This window comes from Ambystoma mexicanum, chromosome 9 (assembly GCF_040938575.1).
Source record: "Ambystoma mexicanum isolate Mex_15411 chromosome 9, UKY_AmexF1_1, whole genome shotgun sequence".
NCBI lineage: Eukaryota > Metazoa > Chordata > Amphibia > Caudata > Ambystomatidae > Ambystoma > Ambystoma mexicanum.
In genome coordinates this window covers 135577699-135600650 of record NC_090931.1, presented here as the reverse complement: position 1 = coordinate 135600650, position 22952 = coordinate 135577699, and the positions used below count along the sequence as shown (strand labels likewise).

At 51.9% G+C, this 22952-nt stretch overlaps 2 protein-coding genes across 3 annotated transcripts in view; one reads left to right on the top strand and one right to left on the bottom strand.

Moving 5' to 3' along the window:
• Positions 1-1069: 1069 nt before the first annotated feature.
• On the bottom strand, positions 1070-3022 carry LOC138487279 (dynein heavy chain). The gene has a single exon (XM_069613897.1). It carries the CDS (start codon positions 3020-3022, stop codon positions 1070-1072), a length of 1953 nt encoding a protein of 650 aa, XP_069469998.1.
• Positions 3023-3544: 522 nt separating this feature from the next.
• Positions 3545-22952, top strand: part of LAYN (layilin) — a 141103-nt gene continuing 121695 nt past the window's right edge. The window contains exon 1 of one of the 2 annotated variants that reach the window (XM_069614309.1): positions 3545-3919. In XM_069614309.1, coding sequence (XP_069470410.1) covers positions 3844-3919 — 76 coding nt within the window. In that variant the 5' untranslated portion in view covers positions 3545-3843. The remainder of the gene's footprint in view (positions 3920-22952) is intronic. The other variant, XM_069614310.1, reaches the window with a different exon arrangement.

The window sequence follows — 22952 nt, the reverse complement described above, 5'->3', positions numbered from 1 at the left end:
GTGCCTCAATCCACGGTTTTGAATTGTGCATTGTGTTGGAAACCGAGTCAGAGTGTGTCATCCTGCCTACAGGGACATCCTTACTCCTTGAGGACTAAACATGGGTAGGAGAGCTGGTTCAACCACATTTATTCATTTTAACACAGATTTTTCCTTTTGCATATATTTCTCCTTTTTACACTTTTTTTGTACAAAAGATAGGGCAGGCATTAAGTTTTTGTTAGCAGAGGCCATTTTGATTTGACTGACTCCACTAGGACTGTGTTATTTATTATTTAATGGTCGCGACTACTCCTGTCTTCGTTATAGGGCAAAATAGGAGTTTCACCAGCCCCAACAATTTGAATAACGTTTTTACAAACTGCACCCATTTTATCAGTGTCATACTTGTGATACCATGCCTTCCCTACAGCAGGCAGTGGATAGCTGTGTTCAGCTGGTGCATGCTGACACTGAGCAGGCTGTGGATAACTGTGTTGGAAGTGCAGTGGCTGAGGGCTGTTACGCTGAGCAGGCTGTGGATAGCTGTGTTCAGCGGGTGCCTGGTGGCACAAAGAGCAGTCGGTGCATATCTGTGTTCAGTGGGTGTTTTAGCTTTACACTGAGCAGGCAATGGATAGCTGTGTTCAGCCGGTGCAGGCTGAGGATAGCTGTGTTCAGCTGGTGCATGCTGACACTAAGCAGGCAGTGCATAGCTGTGTTTATTGGATGGATGCTGACACTCAGCAGGCAGTCCACAGCTGTGTTCAGTGGCTGCATGCTGACACGGAGCCGGCAGTGCATAGCTGTGTTCAGCGGATGCACGCGGACACTGAGCAGGCTGTGGATATATCTTTTCAGTGGGGGCATGCTGACACTGAACAGTCTGTCGATAACTGTGTTCAGCGGGCGCATGCTGACACTGAGCATGCTATGGATAGCTGCGTTCAACAAGTGCATTCTGACACTGTGCAGGCTGTGGCTAGCTGCCTTCAGCAGGTGAATACCGATACTGAGCAGACTGTGGATATCTGTGTTCAGTGGGTGCATGCTGACACTGAGCAGGATGTGGATAGCTATGTTCAGCTAGCTAGTGCATGCTGACACTGAGCATGCAGTACATTGCTGTGATCAGCTGGTGCATGCCATGCTGACACTGAGCAGGCTGTGGATAGCTGTGTTCAGCGGGCGCATGCTGACACTGAGCAGGCTGTGGATAGCTGTGTTCAGCGGGTGCATGCTGACACTGAGCAGGCTGTGGATAGCTGTGTTCAGCAGGTGCATGCTGACACTGAGCAGGATGTGGATAGCTGTGGATAGCTGTGTTCAGCGGGCGCATGCTGACACTGAGCAGGCTGTGGATAGCTGTGTTCAGCGGGTGCAGGCTGACACTGAGCAGGCTGTGGATAGCTGTGTTCAGCGGGTGCATGCTGACACTGAGCAGGCTGTGGATAGCTGTGTTCAGGGGGCGCATGCTGCCCCTGAGCAGGCAGTCCATAGCTGTGTTCAGTGGGTGCATGCTGACACTGAGCAGGCTGTGGATAGCTGTGTTCAGTGGGTGAATGCTGACACTGAGCAGACTTCGGATATCTGTGATCAGCGGGTGCATGCTGACACTAAGCAGGCTGTGGCTAGCTGCATTCAGCGGGTGCATGCTGACACTGAGCAGGCAGTCTATAGCTGTGTTCAGCGGGTGCATGCTGACACTGAGCAGGCAGTCCATAGTTGCGTTCAGCGGGTGCATGCTGACACTGAGCAGGCAGTCCATAGTAGTGTTCAGCGGGTGCATGCTGACACTGAGCAGGCTGTGTATAGCTGCATTCAGCGGGTGTATACTGACACCGAGCAGGCTGTGGATAGCTGTGTTCAGCGGGTGCATGCTGACACTGAGCAGGCTGTGGATAGCTGTGATCAGCAGGTGCATGCTGACACTAAGCAGGCTGTGGATGGCTGTCTTCAGCGGGTTCATGGTGACACTGAGCAGGCTGTGGCTAGCTGCGTACAGCGGGTGCATGCTGACACCGAGCAGGCAGTCCATAGCTGTGTTCAGCAGGTGCATGCTGACACTGAACAGGCAGTCCATAGCTGTGTTCAGTGGGTGCATGCTGACACTGAGCAGGCTGTGGATAGCTGTGTTCAGTGGGTGCATGCTGACACTGAGTAGACTGTGGATAGCTGTGTTCAGCGGGTGCATGCTGACACTGAGCAGACAGTGGATAGCTGTGTTCAGCAGGTGCATGCTGACACTGAGTAGACTGTGGATAGCTGTGTTCAGCGGGTGCATGCTGACACTGAGCAGACAGTGGATAGCTGTGTTCAGCGGGTGCATGCTAACACCGAGCAGGCAGTCCATAGCTGTGTTCAGCGGGTGCATGCTGACACTGAGCAGACAGTGGATAGCTGTGTTCAGCGGGTTCATGCTGACACTGAGCAGGCAGTCCATAGCTGTGTTCAGCGGGTGCATGCTAACACCGAGCAGGCAGTCCATAGCTGTGTTCAGCGGGTGCATGCTGACACTGAGCAGGCAGTCTATAGTTGCGTTCAGCGGGTGCATGCTGACACTGAGCAGGCAGTCCGTAGCTATGTTCAGCAGGTGCATGCTGACACTGAGCAGGCAGTCCATAGTTGCGTTCAGCGGGTGCATGCTGACACTGAGCAGGCTGTGTATAGCTGCACACAGCGGGTGTATACTGAGCAGGCTGCGGGTAGCTGTGTTCAGCGGGTGCATGCTGACACTGAGCAGTCTGTGGATAGCTGTGTTCAGCAGGGGCATGCTGACACTGAGCAGGCTGTGGATATCTGTGTTCAGCGGGTTCATGCTGACACTGAGCAGGCTGTGGCTGGCTGGCTTCAGCGGGTGCATGCTGACACTGTGCAGGCTGTGGCTAGCTGCGTTCAGTGGGTGCATGCTGACACTGTGCAGGCAGTCCATAGCTGTGTTCAGCGGGTGCATGCTGACACTGAGCAGGCTGTGGATAGCTGTGTTCAGCGGGTGCATGCTGACACTAAGCAGGCTGTGGCTAGCTGCGTTCAGCAGGTGCATGCTGACACTGAGCAGACTGTGGATAGCTGTGTTGGCAGAGCCGTGGCTGGTGGCTGTCACGCGGAGCGGACTGTTCGTAAATGAGTGCAGTGCAGGGACAGCAAGCTGGCACCTTCTGTGCTTATAGCGACAGTGAATTGGCCAGTTCAAGTGGTTCACTCTGTGGCCGGTTGGCAGCTGCCAATTGGTTCATGTCCCCCTTGGCCTTTTGTTGAATGCAGAATCCATCCACAGGCTCTTGGGGAACCAGACAGGGTATGATCCCCTCCCCCTACGCAGGAAGATTGCTCATCCTAAAATCAGTGAATGCTGATTTCTCTGACACGAAAATGGGGAGGGGGTTAGATAATGGCGGGGCCACAGCAACACTATACAGTGCCAGAGTGGCAGCGCTGTCCCGGGTCTGCTCTGGTGTGCACGTTATGGCTGAGTCTAGCATCTCCGCCCCGCCCTGGTGCTGGCAGGTCTGCAGCCCTCCGCCCACCTCCCCTCCAGGCGGCGCATTAATTAATATCGAAACCAATCGATCAATACACGCCGGGAAGTCCTCTCTGGAGCCGCTGCTCTGGGCGCAGCGCTGTTCATTACTCGCAAGGGGGCGAGCCAGTGCGGGGCTCCCTCCTCCTCCTGCCTCTGCTCTGCTGGCCGAGGGATCCTGTGGCCGCCCCCGGAGAGGAAGGGAGTGTTGCTGCTGCTGCCCGGTGTGCCAGGGAAGCTGCGCCACGGCTGGGATGTAGCGCCAAGAGGTGCCGCAGCTGTCTTCAAACCTAGCCCAGCGCCCCGAACTCTGTAACGAGGACTGCGGGCAACACTATGCCAGCATGGGGCTCTCCACAGCTGTGGCAGCCCTTCTCCTGGCTGCTCTCTCCGCGTGCAGGGCTGCCAGACTACTGAGCGGTAAGTGTATGTGACCCCTGTAATTGCACACATGCACAAGAGAGTTTTACATGCATGCTTAGTTTTCGCCCACTCCTTCAAAAATAGCTTTTGTGTGCCCATAAAGAGCTGGTTTTGTCAATCTGTTTACACTTCGCACAAGTTAGTTAGCGCCGGGAAGCGTGTTGACAGGCGCTTTAGAAGTTAAGTTGCTAATGCTTTACCATTGAGTTCGGCCCCCGACGTGGACTCATGACAGCCCTGCAGGGACGCCGTATAATGCATGCTTTTTTCAGGGTTTTTTTTCTTCTGCAAAGCATCGTATGCCATTCAGCTTTCAAATTACCCTTCGTCTCTGGCCACATTGTGTTTGGTGCTCTTGGAAGTCCGCGAGCTGATGGCGCGGGACAGCCCGGCTCGAGCTGTGAATGTGCCCCACCTCCCCACACAGTCCATAGCCCCACCTCCTTGCGCCTCAGACTAGACTTGACGTTCAAACTCCATCATCATGAGTTCCTCACACTTTCCCTGTCCCCCTACGCGACGGCCACGCGGGTTTTCACGTCCAATCGGGATGCAAGTTTCCCAGCCTCCCAGTGGTGGCCCTCTGAGTTTAAAATTGGACCCATGCTCGTCCCCATTTTTATAAAACGCCCACTATCCTTGTTTTCAACATTCATTTGAACCGCCCCCCCCATTTTTGCCGAAATTAAGGAGTCTACAAACAATTGCGACACCCTGATGCTTAAAAATGTCTTACCTGGAAAAGACAACCAGACATCTCTGTGTGTTGCTTGACTTGTCTTCACATGGCAGAATTGTTTCACACACGCATCTTCTGAATACAATGTGCAAGTGTGCGTGCATTACACTGTGTCAGGCTTATGTGGTGAAGGCATTTAATGTGCAGAATACACAGAGTGAGGGACTTTGGAATGCCCATTGAGCTGTGACTTGTCAGGGAAGGGGGCACTAGCACTCCCCATTTCACACTTGTGGCTGCCCCCAGCCCAATATTAAAAGATAAGACCAGTGCTTTAAGTGGGGTAAGAAATTGAGGGGGGGCCCTGGTTTGGGGGCGTGGCTTCCATTGTGGGAGTGGCCTAAAAGTGCACAAATCATAGTAAGGTGCGCAAACAAATATATAAATGTAGTAGAGCATTTATATATTTGTATGCGTACTACTATGGTTTGTGACTTTTCAAGCCTTCTTTTATATACATAGCAATGTTACATATTTCTATGTTTATAAAAGGTGGCTTGTAAGTGCATTACGCACACTTGTGTGCTTACCTTACTATGGTCTGTGTACTTTTCAAGCTGCCTTTTATAAACATAGACATTTGTAACATATGTCTATGTTTATAAAAGACGGCTTGAAAAGTAGGCATCTTTTATAAAGCGTTGAGGACGGACAAAACCCAAGGTGGCTTTGTCCGTCGACAAAGCTTTATAAAAGATGCCTTGAATTGTGTACGATTCAAGCAGTCTGTTATAAACATAGAAATATTTCTACGTTTATAAAAGATGGCTTAAACGTACACAGTTGAAGGCATCTTTTATAAAGCCTTGCCAAAGGAGAAAGGCGCCTCGAGCTCAGTGATCTCTGCTCTGAGCAGAGATCACAGACCCTGAGGCGTCTTTCACCCTCTGCGAACCCGCGGGCTCCGTGATCTAATCTGCATATTTGATCATGGAGCCCGCGGGTTCGCTGAGGGTCAGTGACCTGGCGAGGGAAAACTAAAGGACTCTAGCTTCCTCTGATGGCCCCTCAGATGAGGGGTCATCAGAGAAAGTTACAGTGACTGACGGAAGTGCCAGCCAGGCACAGCAACGGTGTGCCTGGCTGGCACTTCTGTCAGCTTGCCTGACGTTAAAGTGGTGGGCGCATCTCCCGTCGCGGCTGCGGCCGCGGCGGGATAATGCGTCCTGCCATGGCGTGATGAGGTCGGGGGGCCCCGGCAGGGCCCCGGCTCAGCCCCACTTTTTGGAGACTGCCGGGGCCCGGCCCCGGCAGGCCCCGGCCCACTTAAAGCACTGGATAAGACTTCAAAGAAACAGACTTGGGAAATGACCTGGGGGGCTGTGAAGCCCAGCGATGGCTTTTACCATCACAGTACTTCCGAGCCCTGGTTAGTGCCAACCTGCACTATGCAACAACAACACTTTTGTTAGGTTTTCAAATGGCACCCTTTCCCACATGGTTGGGCACGAGGATGCGTACCACTTTTTTTTTTTTTAATATTTATTTTTAAAAAATTCACATCATAGAAACATATGTACAATAATCAAACATCATGCATTAATCACATCAGAATCACCCCCCCAGGAGTCACAATACAATCAATAAACAGGTCTAATATAATAAAAGAAATGTACCCCAAATCTTATTAAATAATGCATTTTTCTTCGCCCTCTGATACAGCACTCTCTCCACATCCGCTAGAGAATGCATCTCTTCAATGCATCCCTCAATAGTAACAGGGGTAGAAGTTTTCCAATGTCTCAAAATTAGTTTCTTCCCCACCATTGCCCCTCAAAAGATCCATTTCCTCTAAGATGTATTCAGGTCATCTAACATATCCCCGCTACCTAGCACTATGGTCTTAAAATCCATATGAACATTCTCATCAAGAACCTTTTCACACAACTGGTTAAATTCAACCATAAACCTCTCACCCTTGAGCATTCCCACAACATATGCTCAAAGGTGCCCACCTCGTGTAAACATGCCCAACATTCAGAGCTGTCACTCATTCCCCTTTTCATCATTCTCTCAGGTGTCCAGTATGTTCTTTTCAAAATCTTAATTTGACGCGACCTGTCAGCAAGACTCAAAGAACACAATTTCACATTCTCACAAATACGCGTGCAATCATCCTCCTTCTTGGTTCACCTGCGCCTCGCAGTGTCTGTCAGCATGCCACAAGCTCCTCGCACTGTCTGCCCATCACCACCCAAACTCCTCCGCGCAGCCTGCCCATTGGGCACAAGCTCCACTGTCCATGTGGTCCTGGCAGGCTCTCCCTGCTGTCTGCCTACGAGCCCTAAACTGCCGCTGTTCGTCTGCTTCGTGGACCCTCACGCCGCCTGCCCGCCTGCCCCCAACCCCACCACGCTGCCAGCCCCCCTGCACCCAAGCTCGTCAAACTTGTCTTGCACAGGGCCTAGGGTAATGCAGGAGGAGCATTCCAGCCCCCCTTACTACCGCCTCGTCCCCCAAGAACCAGAAACAGTTTGACGCAGGCTGTTAAATAGGCGCTTTGTGTGGCTACTAGTTCTCGATTCCACGGAGTCCCAGGCAGCGTGAGGCAAGGATCTGAGGTCCACCTGACAGTCACTGTGGCACCCATGCCCGGGGCATCCTGCGGGGTATAGCTGCGGTTCTGTGCACAGTGGTGTAGTATATTCTGCAGGGTGAACTGTGCTGCAGGCTGGCGAAGCTACCCTTCTGCTAGCACCAGTGCTAGAAGTGTGCCCATGCTGAAACAGATTTCAGTTTAGCTGTAACTGCTATTGGGTGGTAAAGTGGACCAATGTGTTTAACTTCACAAAGAACAGTCCAGGAATGGTGAAAATGATTGCAAAAAGTAGTGGAACTGTTAAGAGTACAAAATAAAAGTAGTGGAACTCTGGTCCCAGCCGTTGCGGCTCACTTCGACCATTGGAACAGCCTCACTCCCCACACTGGACCTTGCACACATTGTTTCTGACACCTTTTTTCCATGTATACATGGACGTGCGTGGAATGAGCCCCGGTGTTGGCTGCAATTATAGGGGCCAACGCGTGCCAGTGTAGTGACTCGGTGCGCTGTGCGACTGCTGGCATGGGCCAAAGATACACCAATGCGTCGCTCGATTTCTAAATAAGCGGGTCCACGACGCACAATAGAACGTGTCTCGTGAAAAGCAGTTCGCCCGCGTGACTCACTTTCTATTGGCGTCCAGGTCCCATACTGGAGTGGGCAGTAGCCCTGGGTAACACCCGTGTTTTGTGTAATCTATGTGCGAGAAAATAAATACTAAGAGGGAATCTCTGATATAAGGGTACTGTGTGGGCAATAATATAGCGCCCAAAGCAACCTCTGGGTGTTGGGACCCGCTATGCAACACTTGGCACGAACACTGCAAATATGGTGCATCATTGCGCTCTGTAATCACCACAGGCTTTCGCGCCCCCCCCCCCGTCTCTATTCACGGCTTTCAGTCCCTCCGTCCCTCCCCGCCTATACTCTCAACAGGCTTCTGTCTCTCCTCAACCTGTCTCTATTCACCGCTTCTGTCTCTCCTCGCCCTCGCCCTGTCTCTATTCACCACATGCTTCTGTCTCTCGTCACCCTGTCTCTATTCACCACATGCTTCTGCCTCTCCTCACCCTGTCTCTATTCACCGCTTCTGTCTCTCCTCGCCCTGTCTCTATTCACCACATGCTTCTGTCTCTCCTCACCCTGTCTCTATTCACCGCTTCGGTCTCTCCTCGCCCTGTCTCTATTCACCACATGCTTCTGTCTCTCCTCACCCTGTCTCTATTCACCACATGCTTCTGTCTCTATTCGCCACATGCTTTTGTCGCTCCTCGCTCTCTCTATTCACCACATGCTTCTGTCTCTCCTCACCCTGTCTTTATTCGCCACATGCTTCTGTCTCTCCTCACCCTGTCTCTATTCACCACATGCTTCTGTCTCTCCTCACCCTGTCTCTATTTACCACAAGCTTCTGTCTCTCCTCACCCTGTCTCTATTCACGACATGCTTCTGTCTCTCCTCACCCTGTCTCTATTCGCCACATGCTTCTGTCGCTCCTCGCCCTGTATCTATTCGCCACATGCTTCTGTCTCTACTCACCCTGTCTCTATTCGCCACATGCTTCTGTCTCTACTCACCCTGTCTCTATTCGCCACATGCTTCTGTCTCTCCTCGCCCTGTCTCTATTCACGACATGTGTCTGTCTCTCCTCGCCCTGTATCTATTCGCCACATGCTTCTGTCTCTCCTCGCCCTGTATCTATTCGCCACATGCTTCTGTCTCTCCTCGCCCTGTCTCTATTCGCCACGTGCTTCTGTCTCTCCTCGCCCTGTATCTATTCGCCACATGCTTCTGTCTCTACTCACCCTGTATCTATTCGCCACATGCTTCTGTCTCTCCTCGCCCTGTATCTATTCGCCACATGCTTCTGTCTCTCCTCGCCCTGTATCTATTCGCCACATGCTTCTGTCTCTCCTCGCCCTGTCTCTATTCGCCACATGCTTCTGTCTCTCCTCGCCCTGTCTCTGTTCACCACATGCTTCTGTCTCTCCTCGCCCTGTCTCTATTCACCACATGCTTCTGTCTCTCCTCGCCCTGTCTCTATTCGCCACATGCGTCTGTCTCTCCTCGCCCTGTATCTATTCGCCACATGCTTCTGTCTCTCCTCGCCCTGTATCTATTCGCCACATGCTTCTGTCTCTACTCACCCTGTCTCTATTCGCCACATGCTTCTGTCTCTACCCACCCTGTCTCTATTCGCCACATGCTTCTGTCTCTACTCACCCTGTCTCTATTCGCCACATGCTTCTGTCTCTACTCACCCTGTCTCTATTCTCCACATGCTTCTGTCTCTCCTCACCCTGTCTCTATTCGCCACATGCTTCTGTCTCTACTCACCCTGTCTCTATTCGCCACATGCTTCTGTCTCTCCTCGCCCTGTCTCTATTCGCCACATGCTTCTGTCTCTCCTCGCCCTGTCTCTATTCGCCACATGCTTCTGTCTCTCCTCAACCTGTCTCTATTCGCCACATGCTTCTGTCTCTCCTCGCCCTGTCTCTATTCTCCACATGCTTCTGTCTCTCCTCGCCCTGTATCTATTCACCACATGCTTCTGCCTCTCCTCGCCCTGTCTCTATTCACCACATGCTTCTGCCTCTCCTCACCCTGTCTCTATTCACCACATGCTTCTGCCTCTCCTCACCCTGTCTCTATTCACCGCTTCGGTCTCTCCTCGCCCTGTCTCTATTCACCACATGCTTCTGTCTCTCCTCACCCTGTCTCTATTCGCCACATGCTTCTGTCTCTCCTCGCCCTGTCTCTATTCACCACATGCTTCTGTCTCTATTCGCCACATGCTTTTGTCGCTTTTCGCTCTCTCTATTCACCACATGCTTCTGTCTCTCCTCACCCTGTCTTTATTCGCCACATGCTTCTGTCTCTCCTCACCCTGTCTCTATTCACCACATGCTTCTGTCTCTCCTCACCCTGTCTCTATTTACCACAAGCTCCTGTCTCTCCTCACCCTGTCTCTATTCACGACATGCTTCTGTCTCTCCTCACCCTGTCTCTATTCGCCACATGCTTCTGTCGCTCCTCGTCCTATCTCTATTCACATGCTTCTGTCTCTCCTCGATCTGTCTCTATTCACCGCTTCTGTCTCTCCTCGCCTTGTCTCTATTCACCACATGCTTCTGTCGCTCCTCACCCTGTCTCTATTCACCACATGCTTCTGTCTCTCCTCACCCTGTCTCTATTCACTGCTTCTGCCTCTCCTCACCATGACCCTATATTCATCACACACTCTCTGTCTTTCTTGCTATATACCCTGCCCTTGCACACATCACACACCCTCGTCTTTGATATGATATGATAGGTTATTTATAACGCGCTTAATACCCAGAGGTTTCAAAGCGCGGACCATGGGATCGAACCTGTGTTGCTCCGTGTCGCCTTGTTTTCAAGGTGAGCACGTTGCCCCTGAGCTATCCTCCCGAGACCATAACCTGCACTGCATGCAACATACACTCTCTGTCTTTTCTAGCCATAACCTGTCCTGCAGTCATCAAACACACTCTGTCCTAACCATACCCTGCCCTACATACATCACACGCCCTCTGTCATTTCTAGCCATATCCCACCCCTACAAACATCACACACTCGCTGTTTTGTCTAGCCATACCCTGTCCAACATACATCACCCCTCTCTTTTCTAGCCATACCCTGCCCTACATTCATCACACTCTCGTTGGCTTCTCTAACCACACCCTGTCCTACATACATCACCCCTCCCTTTTCTAGCCATACCCTGCCCTACATACATCACCCCTCTCTTTTCTAGCCATACCCTGCCCTACATTCATCACACACTCGTTGGCTTCTCTAACCACACCCTGTCCTACATACATCACCCCTCTCTTTTCTAGCCATACCCTGTCCTACATACATCACCTCCCTCTCTTTTCTAGCCATACCCTGCCCTACATTCATCACACACTCGTTGGCTTCTCTAACCACACCCTGTCCTACATACATCACCTCGATCTCTTTTCTAGCCATATCCTGCCCTACATACATCACACACTCTGTCTTTTTTAGCCGTACCCTTCCCTACACACATCACACACTCGTTGGCTTATCTCACCATACCCTGCCATACATACATCACACACGTTCCGTCTGTTCTAGCCACACCCTGCCCTACACACATCACACACTCTGGGGAACATGCTGGTGGAGGCGTAACGTAAGAAAAATGCCTAAGAGGCGTATGTGATGCTTTAACTCATTTCTTTTAGGCCATGCCTCATTTTCATTGATGTGTATGGTGAGAGAGTTTGAGCGGAAACGTAACATATGTTTCTGCCGCTCCCTTCCTCTACAAATACAAAAACAAATACTCCAGCATTTGCGCCAGAATGGACTTTCATGCTGGGGGTTCCTACGTAATCTGATGACTTTTTGCCCCAGCAAAAACAGGCGGACTCCATAGGAATCCATTGTAAATGCTGCCTGCCATGCGTACAGGCGTGTACTCTGCCTTTTGCCCTCCCCTTTTGCACTCTGCCATGCAAACGAGGACAAGTTGGCAGTGGGGAGATGTCTATACTTAAGTGTAAACATAACAGGTCCCCACTGCCAAATTACAGAGTACTCAAAAATGAGCCACTCTCTGTCTTCCCTAGAGTGTCCTGTCCTACATTCACGAATTACACTGCCTGTCTCTCATCACCCTGTCCTTGAGTTCGCTGAAGGCTGTTCATTACCTCACCCTGTCACTGCATCCACGTCTCTCCACACTATTTCCCACCTTTGCCACACTTTCTCATCATTCACTGGGCCTTCTGCTTCTCAGCTCCTTCCCATCGGAAACATCCTTTCTGAGAAAGTTGTTTCTGCCCTCCTGTCCGCTCTCCTCTCTTCTCCTTTCTCTCCTCGCTTAAATTTAAATGTAGGGATAGTGCATGGAGTTATTTATATGGTGGTTTTCTTGACATCCTGTTGACGTTGATGCTCGTGAAGATCCTCGAAGTTGGAGATTAATGTTCACAACTTCACTTCTCAACTGCATGGTGTGATCTTGGGCAAACCGCACTATTGGCCACTGCCGCTGTTCCCTTATCCTCTCGGGAGGATAGTTCAGGGGCAACGGGCTTGTCTTGGAAGCAACACAGGTTCGATCCCTGGGTCCGCGCTTAGAAACCTCTGGCGCGTTATAAATAACCCATTACAATTACAAGTGAGCTATTGAATATTTAGCAAGGATGTGACAGGAGAAGTTGTCATCCTGGAGACTGGGGGATATTATCTCTGGTTCTGGCCCGGTACTGATTTTCAGGGCACGTCGATACATGTGCGTGGGCAGTGTCCATCCACTTTCTTCAACGGGTAGACGCAACCCCGGGTTCTGTGTTTTTGAGGCCAGCGTTAAAAAAAAGTTTGCTTGCTCAAATGTTGAGCTAGGATTTCACACCAGGTTGTCATGTTTCCAATGCAGATGCTTGCCCACAAGAACGCATAAAAGTGTCAATTTCATTATAAATTGTTGGGCTTAAAAGGTGGGCACCTTTTATATTTTGCTAGTGTAGTTATTGGAAATTATTTCGGATTATTTATCTATGTGTATATATATATGTATATATATGAAAGGGAAAGGTAGACTGGAAACCCAGTTTAAAATGTAGCGGCACGCCAGCAAATGCATAAAGAGTGTAGATGGAAAGAATCCAATCCAAAACCCCAGCCTCAGTTGCTGTGCAAAAATAGTCCTTTATTATTCCATGGTTGTGGACAAACAAGAAAGGCAGCAGCAAAACACACAAAAACAACGCTTTTCACCCTACACGGGCTTCGTCTGGTTTAAAAGTAAAAGAAAGAGGACTGTGCATTTATGGATACCACTTCACTTAATAAGTCCATCATCTCTGTTCTTGATACTGTTTGAGAGGGTTCCCGATGTTTGCGAATGCCTCCATTTTGAAAAGGGAGGACAAATGTTAACATTAAAAGCGCAATGGTGTAATCAATGTATAAAACATATATTTCCATTGTCGCTAATCTCAGCTTTATATGAGTAAATCTTGTGCAAATAATTTTTGACGATCAAAATCTTAGCAACATTATTGCATGACATTTAGCACTAGATACACTCATATCAGTGTCTTGTGATTTACACATTTTCACTTTGATAACAACAAAGCGGATAAAGTGCATAGTGCTAATGTTTATTCAAATATATAAAATGCTTGACACATATATATTGCACAGGAAATAGGCAGTATTTACCCCTGGCAGGTGCCGTAAATACCATGCATTCATATTTGTAAATAAATTACCATTAAAATGCATAGTGCCAGTATGCTCTATCTGATTGTCTAGGAATCGTCCCATACGGGTGATTCATGACTAAAGTGCGGTGCAGTGTGCAAATACAGGGTATACTGACCATTTATATATTGCACTCTGATTTTATATGACTGTGTCGATGGTCAACATGTCGGCTATTGAATACATTTGGAATTTAAAATGCATAATGCCAGAACTTAGAAATCATTCATAAGTAAAGTGTTTTGCAATGTGCAAAAATGGAGGTCATGGGACCAATAATAGGCAATTAAATACCCTTGCTGGCGCCTATGTTTTTATATCTATAGTCGCCATACTGGCAGTGGACCCTTGCAGGCGCCAGAGTCTAAAGATTAGGACATACTTAAAAATCGACCTCTATAGGTGATTTAAGAATAAGGTGCAATACATTTCTATTGTTCAAGATACATATATTAAAATGCATCATGCTCTATAAACTATTCAGACCTTGGATATTAGTTTTTAGTTATGCATTAAAGTGCAATGTGCTATTTCTTCAACAAGTCTCATGCCTACCGAGTGCCAGTTGTCTATTAAGGTGCAATATTATTTTTCATTAAATTCATAATTTGGCTGGTCGATGTTGAAATGTCTCAGTCCAGTATGTGTGAGAAATCTGGCTATCCATTATACTAACTCCTCTAATATTGTAAAAAGGGTAATTGTGCATGTGATGAATTCTAAATATTATAGACAAGTGCAAAATGCAGTGCAAAAACAAGAAATATGTCTTAAAATCAATTCTGAGGTTACTAATAAAAATTGAAATCTAAACAGGAAATTCATGAAACAAGATTAAAAGATAAGAATGTTATACTAATAATCCTTAAACCGCATAAATTGTCAAAACTGGGCTTTAGTCCTGAGGTTTTTTATGAGAGGCTTTAAAACTCCCTTCAGTCACATTAGTCCCCCACAAATACATAAAGTTCTTCATCTCGGTTAGTTATTGGAAATTCTCTCGGATTATTTATCTATGTGTGTGTATATATATATATTTTTTTTCCATGTTTTTACTGCTGCCTACATACGTAGTGGTCATTATCTTGTGATGTTGCTTCCTGTGAATGTCACTTCCTGTCATGCTATCAAATGCAAATGAAGAGGGCCTGCACTTAATTTGCCGCACTTGACCCTGCAAATCCTAGGGCCGTCCCTGGCTCTACGAATGGAAACTGGAACACATGGGTTCATAGGGCGCTTAGACTGTGGTTTCATCAAATGGGTGTATAACGGCCACATTAATTTACCATTCGATTCACAATCAAAAATATTTTGTATGATTGATCGGCGCCACTTGATGGAATCGAAGAACAGCGTCCATGACCTGGTAGTACTTCCCCTGACCCGGAAGCACTTGCCATAGCGCGGGAAACATGTGGGGTTCACGGTTCAGTTATGAGGGCCAGCAAAGAAAGAAAGTAACGAAGGCCTCTGTTACATATGTTGTGGCATTGTGAAAGGGAGGTAAGCTTTTGGAGGGAGGTTATTGACAGGATCGATCAGATCTGGGACATTGTTTACCCACGCAATCCCTTAGCAGTTATATTCCTGTCATATGGTGGTGGGCGTGATGTAAATTGGGTGATATTGTGCGGGGTGCGTAAAGTTTTGTTGGTGGCGGTTAAACAGGTGTTGAAGGTCTGGAAGACACGAAAAAAGCCGACAGTGGAGGAGTGGATTTTGGATGTTAGAGCTTTATCAAGGTTTGAAAAAACGATGTTTAGTAAACAAAACAAGACAGAAATTTATGATGACATGTGGGAGAGTTTTAATGACCTTTATGGATAATACTAGGTTGAGTTATAGAGTGGAGTGAAATGGTTTACTTTCAGGTACTATACATATAGGGGGGGTGGATCTGTGTTGTTTATGTGGTTGTTTTGTGTAGTCTTGTTTGTCTGTTATTTGTTTGATACATCTGGTTTGGTTTTAGGTTAATCTTACAGTTTGATATGGTGGGATACGGGGTTCTGGTGTGAAATTCTGCTGTATTGCTTCCCGCTATTGTATATTTTGCAGTTCAATGACTTATGATGATGATACTGTTGTTTGTTGAATACTGTTGAAAATAAGAAATAAAGAGTTTACAAAAAAAAAGAGAGTAATGAAGGCCGTGTAGAACCCCCGGGCCCCACTGCTCCCCGTTCCCTGTGGGCCAGGCGGGGTACCAGCCCCCTATCCCAGCATGTTGGTTCGGTGGAAAGCAAAACTCATCCACAACCAGAGTAAAGAGCCGGGTGTCACTTCATGGCACCGGGATGCACTCCAAACACTCTTGGTCCCCCCTCAACACCGCCAGACGGTGAGGGGCTTACTTGCTGACACAACTAGAAGGCGTAGCAGGAAAAAGAGGCTGCCAGGGGGACCATGAACACAGCATGGCCCGCACACCCCGATACATAATTACCGGGTGACATGCCCCCAATGAATGGACCGCATTGATTAAAGGGTGACGCTGGTGCCATGCCCAGTGAGCCCTGTTGATCAGGGCGGCCTTAAGGGCAGCAGCGCCCTGGGCGAATTGGCATCCCCCTCTCACCCACCGCGCCCCCCTAGTTAACAGGGGGTGGGGCGGAAGGGGGCGGGGCTAGAAGGAGCCACTCCGGCGAGGAGGTTAAATAGGGGGTGTTCGCATCCCATTGCCATTGAATGAGCCTGCGGCGGGGGTTCATTCAATGACAATGAGGCGCCTGCCATGCCTTCTGCCACCACACCAGCTCGGGGGAGCCCTTGAAAAGACTCCCCGGAGCTGGCGTGGTGTGGGGCTAATGGTGCCTTTTCTTGTGAAAAGTGCCCGCGGCGGAGGGGCGCATTTAAATCCACCCACCGCTGCGGGCACATTTTACAGTAAAAGGCCGCCTGCTGCACCTTGTCCCACAACACCAGCTCAGGGGAGCCCTTGAAAGACTCCCCCGAGCTGGCGTGGCGGGGGCAAAAGGCGCCCTGGGGGGCGTGGCACCCCGGGTGGTCACCCGGCTCGCCCCCCCAGAGGGGAGTTCGGGCAAGGAGCCCTGCCCTCTCCCCACTCTCATGGATGTGCTCAGGAGCGCTTCCTATGCGTGTGTTAATACTGCTTCAGTACAACCCCTGCGAGGTGCGCCCTGAAGCAGAAAGCAGACACTTTCAGCAAACGTGACATGAGAAACCAAACAGAGAAACAGCCAAAGCCTCGCATAATTAGAACAGATGTCCAAACCGGTATATATGTCTGGCAATATACTGATATTTCTTTCTTAGGGTGAGTACTGTGACGGATTAAAACTGCAGAGCCAAACTTCCACTCATTAGCTCAAAAGAGTTTCTTACTGAATCACTATAAGACCTGTTTCAAAGAAAAAAAATTATGGACATTCTTATGTTCCCATAATGCTCTACGTGTATGCAAATCGCCCGGATTGGGTTCTATGAAGAGATTCTGTACTGTGGCCTAGCCTGGGGCCACACCCCTCGGCCCCGCCCCTCCAAGGATGAGAGGTTTCCCTCAAATGTTTTCCATTTCCAGCTCTGCCCAGTTTTGAGGTACACGAACCCACACCACCCCCCCGCCCCCCACCCCGCGGGGAGAAAGCAGACCGATGTGCCCACCACGAAGAGGAGCAAGTACACGGTCCCTGGTGAACATTTTGAGAACCTATCTTGCCTTTTCTGGATTAAGTGGAATTTTAAGGACCTTTTCATGTAGAATGTGGCTTTACCCTGAGGTTCTCTTTGGGGGGGGGGCAGGCAAGTGTCCGCGGCGTGCAATATAACGCCCCATAGCATAATATTAGCTCTGAAAAGCGGGGGGCTCCTTAGTGGAAATGTGCACCACCAAAGTCACTACCTTGATTTTGGGGTGAACTCCTTTGGCAAAAGGTGTGCGTGCACGCGCTCACGCATATATTCACTAGACACATTCTATGAACGGCATGAAACTATCTAGCACCGCTGACCGCGGTAAGTGGCCCTTGCTTCGCTCGGTCCCTTAACTTGGATGGTGAAATGGTATGGCATTTATAACGCGCCTATACACACGTGTTTCAAGGCGCGAGACATTACTGACAGGGTCGGCCCGCCGCCGATGGTAATATCGCCTCTATCTATCTACCTGTCTGTGTCTGGGTGTCTATCTACCTATCTATCTAGCTATCTACTTACCTGGCTAGCTATCTACCTATCTATCTATATGTCTGCCATTCTTTGTATGCTTGGGCATATCTATCTATCCATCTATCTACCTGTCTGTGTCTGGGTGTCTGTCTACCCATCTATCTATCTACGTATCTGTCTGTGTGTGTCTGGGTGTCTGTCTATCCATCCATCTATCTACCTGTCTGTTTTTGGGTGTCTATCTACCTGTCTGTGTCTGGGTGTCTGTCTATCCATCTATCCATCTGCCCGTCTAATATCTGGGTGTCTGTCTATCCATCTATCTATCTACCTGTCTGTGTCTGGGTGTCTGTCTATCCATCTATCTATCCATCTGCCTGTCTAATATCTGGGTGTCTGTCTAGCCATCTATCTATCTACCTGTCTGTGTCTGGGTGTCTATCTGTCTATCTACCTGTCTGTGTCTGGGAGTCCACCTACCTCCCTGTCTGTGTCTGGGTGTCTGTCTATCGATCTATCTATCACGTGTCTGTGTCTGTCAATCCACCTATCTATCTATCTGTCGTGTCTGGGTGTCTACCTATCTGCCTGTCTGTGTCTCGGTGTCTATTTGTCTCTCTATCTGCCTGTCTGTGTCTGTGTGTGTGTCTACCTATCCGTGTCTAGGTGTCTACCTATCCAACTATCTATCTGCCTGTATGTGTCTGTCTATCCATCTATCTACCTGTCTGTGTCTGGGTGTCTTCCTATCTATTTATCTGTCTGTCTGTGTCTGGGTGTCTACCTACCTATCTGTGTCTGGTCTATCTGACTGTCTCTGTCTGGGTGTCTAACTATCTATCTGTGTCTGGGTGTCTATTTATCTGTGGTGTATTTTGCGACCCTCACAGCCCCCAATATAGCTTATGATGCCTTGGTGTTATGCATTTAATAACCTCCTCTCAATGACGCAGGCCTCTAATGCTTTGGCTTTTGGAGGCACCTCCTTGCAGTATCTGCCCTGGCAGTGCAGGCCTTGGGGTGCTGCCCGGCTGTGCAGGCCTTGGGGTGCTGCCCGTGTGTGTCCTGGCTGTGCAAGCCCTGGGGTGCTGCCCCCGTGTGTCCTGGCTGTGCAGGCCCTGGGGTGCTGCCCGTGTCTGTCCTGGCTGTGCAGCCCTTGAATTGCTGCCCGTGTCTGTCCTGCCTGTGCAGGCCCTTGGGTGCTGCCCGTGTCTGTCCTGGCTGTTCAGGCCTTGAATTGCTGCCCTTGTCTGTCCTGGCTGTGCAGGCCCTTGGGTGCTGCCCGTGTCTGTCCTGGCTGTGCAGGCCTTGAATTGCTGCCCGTGTCTGTCCTGGCTGTGCAGGCCCTTGGGTGCTGCCCGTGTCTGTCCTGGCTATGCAGGCCCTGGGGTGCTGCCCGTGTCGGTCCCGGCTGTGCAGGCCCTGGGGTGCTGCCCGTACCTGTCCTGGCTGTGCAGGCCTTGAGGTGCTGCCCATGTCTGTCCTGGCTGTGCAACCCTTGAAGTGCTGCCCGTGTCTGTCCTGGCTGTGCAGGCCCTTGGGTGCTGCCCGTGTCTGTCCTGGCTGTGCAGGCCCTGGGGTGCTGCCCGTGTCTGTCCCTGCTGTGCAGGCCCTGGGGTGCTGCCCGTATCTGTCCTGGCTGTGCAGGCCTTGAGGTGCTGCCCATGTCTGTCCTGGCTGTGCAGCCCTTGAAGTGCTGCCCGTGTCTGTCCTGGCTGTGCAGGCTCTGGGGTGCTGCTCGTGTCTGTCCTGGCTGTGCAGGCCCTTGGGTGCTGCCCGTGTCTGTCCTGGCTGTGCAGGCCCTGGGTACTGCCCGTGTCTGCCCTGGCTGTGCAGCCCCTGGCGTGCTGTTCGTGTCTGTCCTGACTGTGCAGGCCTTGAGGTGCTGCCCGTGTCTGTCCTGGCTGTGCAGGCCTTGAAGTGCTGCCCGTGTCTGTCCTGGCTGTGCAGGCCCTTGGGTGCTGCCCGTGTCTGTCCTGGCTGTGAAGGCCCTGGGGTGCTGCCCATATCTGTCCTGGCTGTGCAGGCCTTGAATTGCTGCCCGTGTCTGTTCTGGCTGTGCAGCCCTTGAAGTGCTGCCCGTGTCTGTCCTGGCTGTGCAGGCCCTGGGGTGCTGCCCGTGTCTGTCCTGGCTGTGCAGGCCCTGGGGTGCTGCCCGTGTCGGTCCTGGCTGTGCAGGCCCTTGGGTGCTGCACTTGTCTGTCCTGGCTGAGCAGGCACTGGGGTACTGCCGTGTCTGTCCTGGCTGTGCAGGCCCTGGGGTGCTGTCCGTGTCTGTCCTGACTGTGCAGGCCCTGAGGTGCTGCCCGTGTCTGTCCTGGCTGTGCAGGCCTTGAATTGCTGCTCGTGTCTGTCCTGGCTGTGCAGCCCTTGAAGTGCTGCCCGTGTCTGTCCTGGCTGTGCAGGCCCTTGGGTGCTGCCCGTGTCTGTCCTGGCTGTGCAGGTCCTGGGGTGCTGCCCATATCTGTCCTGGCTGTGCAGGCCTTGAAGTGCTGCTCGTGTCTGTCCTGGCTGTGCAGGCCCTGGCGTGCTGCCCGTGTCTGTCCTGGCTGTGCAATCCCTGGGGTACTGCCTGTGTCTGTCCTGGCTGTGCAGGCCTTTGGGTGCTGCCCGTGTGTGTCCTGGCTGTGCAAGCCCTGGGGTGCTGCCCCCGTGTGTCCTGGCTGTGCAGGCCCTGGGGTGCTGCCCGTGTCTGTCCTGGCTGTGCAGCCCTTGAATTGCTGCCCGTGTCTGTCCTGCCTGTGCAGGCCCTGAATTGCTGCCCTTGTCTGTCCTGGCTGTGCAGGCCCTTGGGTGCTGCCCGTGTCTGTCCTGGCTGTGCTGGCCTTGAATTGCTGCCCGTGTCTGTCCTGGCTGTGCAGACCCTTGGGTGCTGCCTGTGTCTGTCCTGGCTGTGCAGGCCCTGGTATTGCTGCCCGTGTCGGTCCCGGCTGTGCAGGCCCTGGGGTGCTGCCCGTGTCGGTCCCGGCTGTGCAGGCCCTGGGGTGCTGCCCGTACCTGTCCTGGCTGTGCAGGCCTTGAGGTGCTGCCCATGTCTGTCCTGGCTGTGCAGCCCTTGAAGTGCTGCCCGTGTCTGTCCTGGCTGTGCAGGCCCTTGGGTGCTGCCCGTGTCTGTCCCTGCTGTGCAGGCCCTGGGGTGCTGCCCGTATCTGTCCTGGCTGTGCAGGCCTTGAGGTGCTGCCCATGTCTGTCCTGGCTGTGCAGCCCTTGAAGTGCTGCCCGTGTCTGTCCTGGCTGTGCAGGTTCTGGGGTGCTGCTCGTGTCTGTCCTGGCTGTGCAGGCCCTGGGGTGCTTCCCGTGTCTGTCCTGGCTGTGCAGGCCCTGGGGTACTGCCCGGGTCTGTCCTGGCTGTGCAGCCCCTGGGGTGCTGTTCGTGTCTGTCCTGACTGTGCAGGCCTTGAGGTGCTGCCCGTGTGTGTCCTGGCTGTGCAGGCATTGAATTGCTGCCCGTGTCTGTCCTGGCTGTGCAGCCCTTGAAGTGCTGCCCGTGTCTGTCCTGGCTGTGCAGGCCCTTGGGTGCTGCCCGTGTCTGTCCTGGCTGTGCAGGCCCTGGGGTGCTGCCCATATCTGTCCTGGCTGTGCAGGCCTTGAATTGCTGCCCGTGTCTGTCCTGGCTGTGCAGCCCTTGAAGTGCTGCCCGTGTCTGTCCTGGCTGTGCAGGCCCTTGGGTGCTGCCCGTGTCTGTCCTGGCTGTGCAGGCCCTGGGGTGCTGCCTGTGCAGGCCCTGGGGTGCTGCCCGTGTCTGTCCTGGCTGTGCAGGCCCTTGGGTGCTGCCCGTGTCTGTCCTGGCTGTGCAGGCCCTGGGGTGCTGCCCATATCTGTCCTGGCTGTGCAGGCCCTGGGGTGCTGCCCGTGTCTGTCCTGGCTGTGCAGGCCCTGGGGTACTGCCGTGTCTGTCCTGGCTGTGCAGGCCCTGAGGTGCTGCCCGTGTCTGTCCTGGCTGTGCAGGCCTTGAATTGCTGCCCGTGTCTGTCCTGGCTGTGCAGCCCTTGAAGTGCTGCCCGTGTCTGTCCTGGCTGTGCAGGCCCTTGGGTGCTGCCCGTGTCTGTCCTGGCTGTGCAGGCCCTGGGGTGCTGCCCATATCTGTCCTGGCTGTGCAGGCCTTGAAGTGCTGCTCGTGTCTGTTCTGGCTGTGCAGGCCCTGGCGTGCTGCCCGTGTCTGTCCTAGCTGTGCAATCCCTGGGGTACTGCCTGTGTCTGTCCTGGCTGTGCAGGCCCTGGGGTACTGCCTGTGTCTGTCCTGGCTGTGCAGGCCCTGGGGTGCTGTCCGTGTCTGTCCTGGCTGTGCAGGCCCTGGGGTACTGCCCGTGTCTTTCCTGGCTGTGCAGCCCCTGGGGTGCTGTTCGTGTCTGTCCTGACTGTGCAGGCCTTGAGGTGCTGCCCGTGTCTGTCCTGGCTGTGCAGGCCTTGAGGTGCTGCCCGTGTCTGTCCTGGCTGTGCAGGCCTTGAATTGCTGCCCGTGTCTGTCCTGGCTCTGCAGGCCTTGAAGTGCTGCCCGTGTCTGTCCTGGCTGTGCAATCCCTGGGGTACTGCCTGTGTCTGTCCTGGCTGTGCAGGCCCTGGGGTGCTGCCCGTGTCTGTCCTGGCTCTGCAGGCCCTGGGGTGCTGCCCGTGTATTTCCTGGCTGGGCAGGTCTTGGGGTACTGCCTTGCATCTGTGGTCTCTGCAGCCTCTCGCGCAGACCTCGAGTTACCCAATGACACCTCGGCCTCCCTGGTGCCAGCCTTCCGCGAGGTTTCTAATTTGTGATCGCAGCGTCTGGCAGCTGCTTCTAATAATAGTTTTGCTCGGTTTCGTTTTTTTAATAGAGTTTCCCATTTGTAAATCTTTTATTTTGAATCAGAGCCCACCTTTGCTTTTTCCACGTAATGGGTGACCTCATCAGCGTGCCACGTAGATGTTAACTGGCCTCGGGCACCGAGTATCGCCTTCCATCACGGCTGGGTTTTTAGCTAATAGTGCCTTGCATGCTGGTACTTGTAGGGCCATATTTGTAACCTAAAACGTGACTCTACATACAACCACCAGGGTGCACAGAGCTGTTAGCCAAATGTCCAGAAATGGAGAAATGTAATCCTGGGGTCATGGGGCTGGTGTGTCTAACCCCTGGCCCAAATGGGCACTGTCAGGTAAGGGCCTCCCGTAGGAGTGGGCCGGGCTGTGTCTGCCAGGTACAGCCCAGTGTGAAATTAAACCCCAGGCCGTGTCTGCAGTGCGGCCTGGGTGAAGAGTAACTCCAGCGCACGGGGCACATGTGTGGGGTGGTCCCCGAGCGAGAGCATGGCCTTGGAGGCAGTGGGCAACCCGGGAGGGCCAGAAGATAGAAAAGCCTTGGGCCGCGTGTTGTGTGCGGC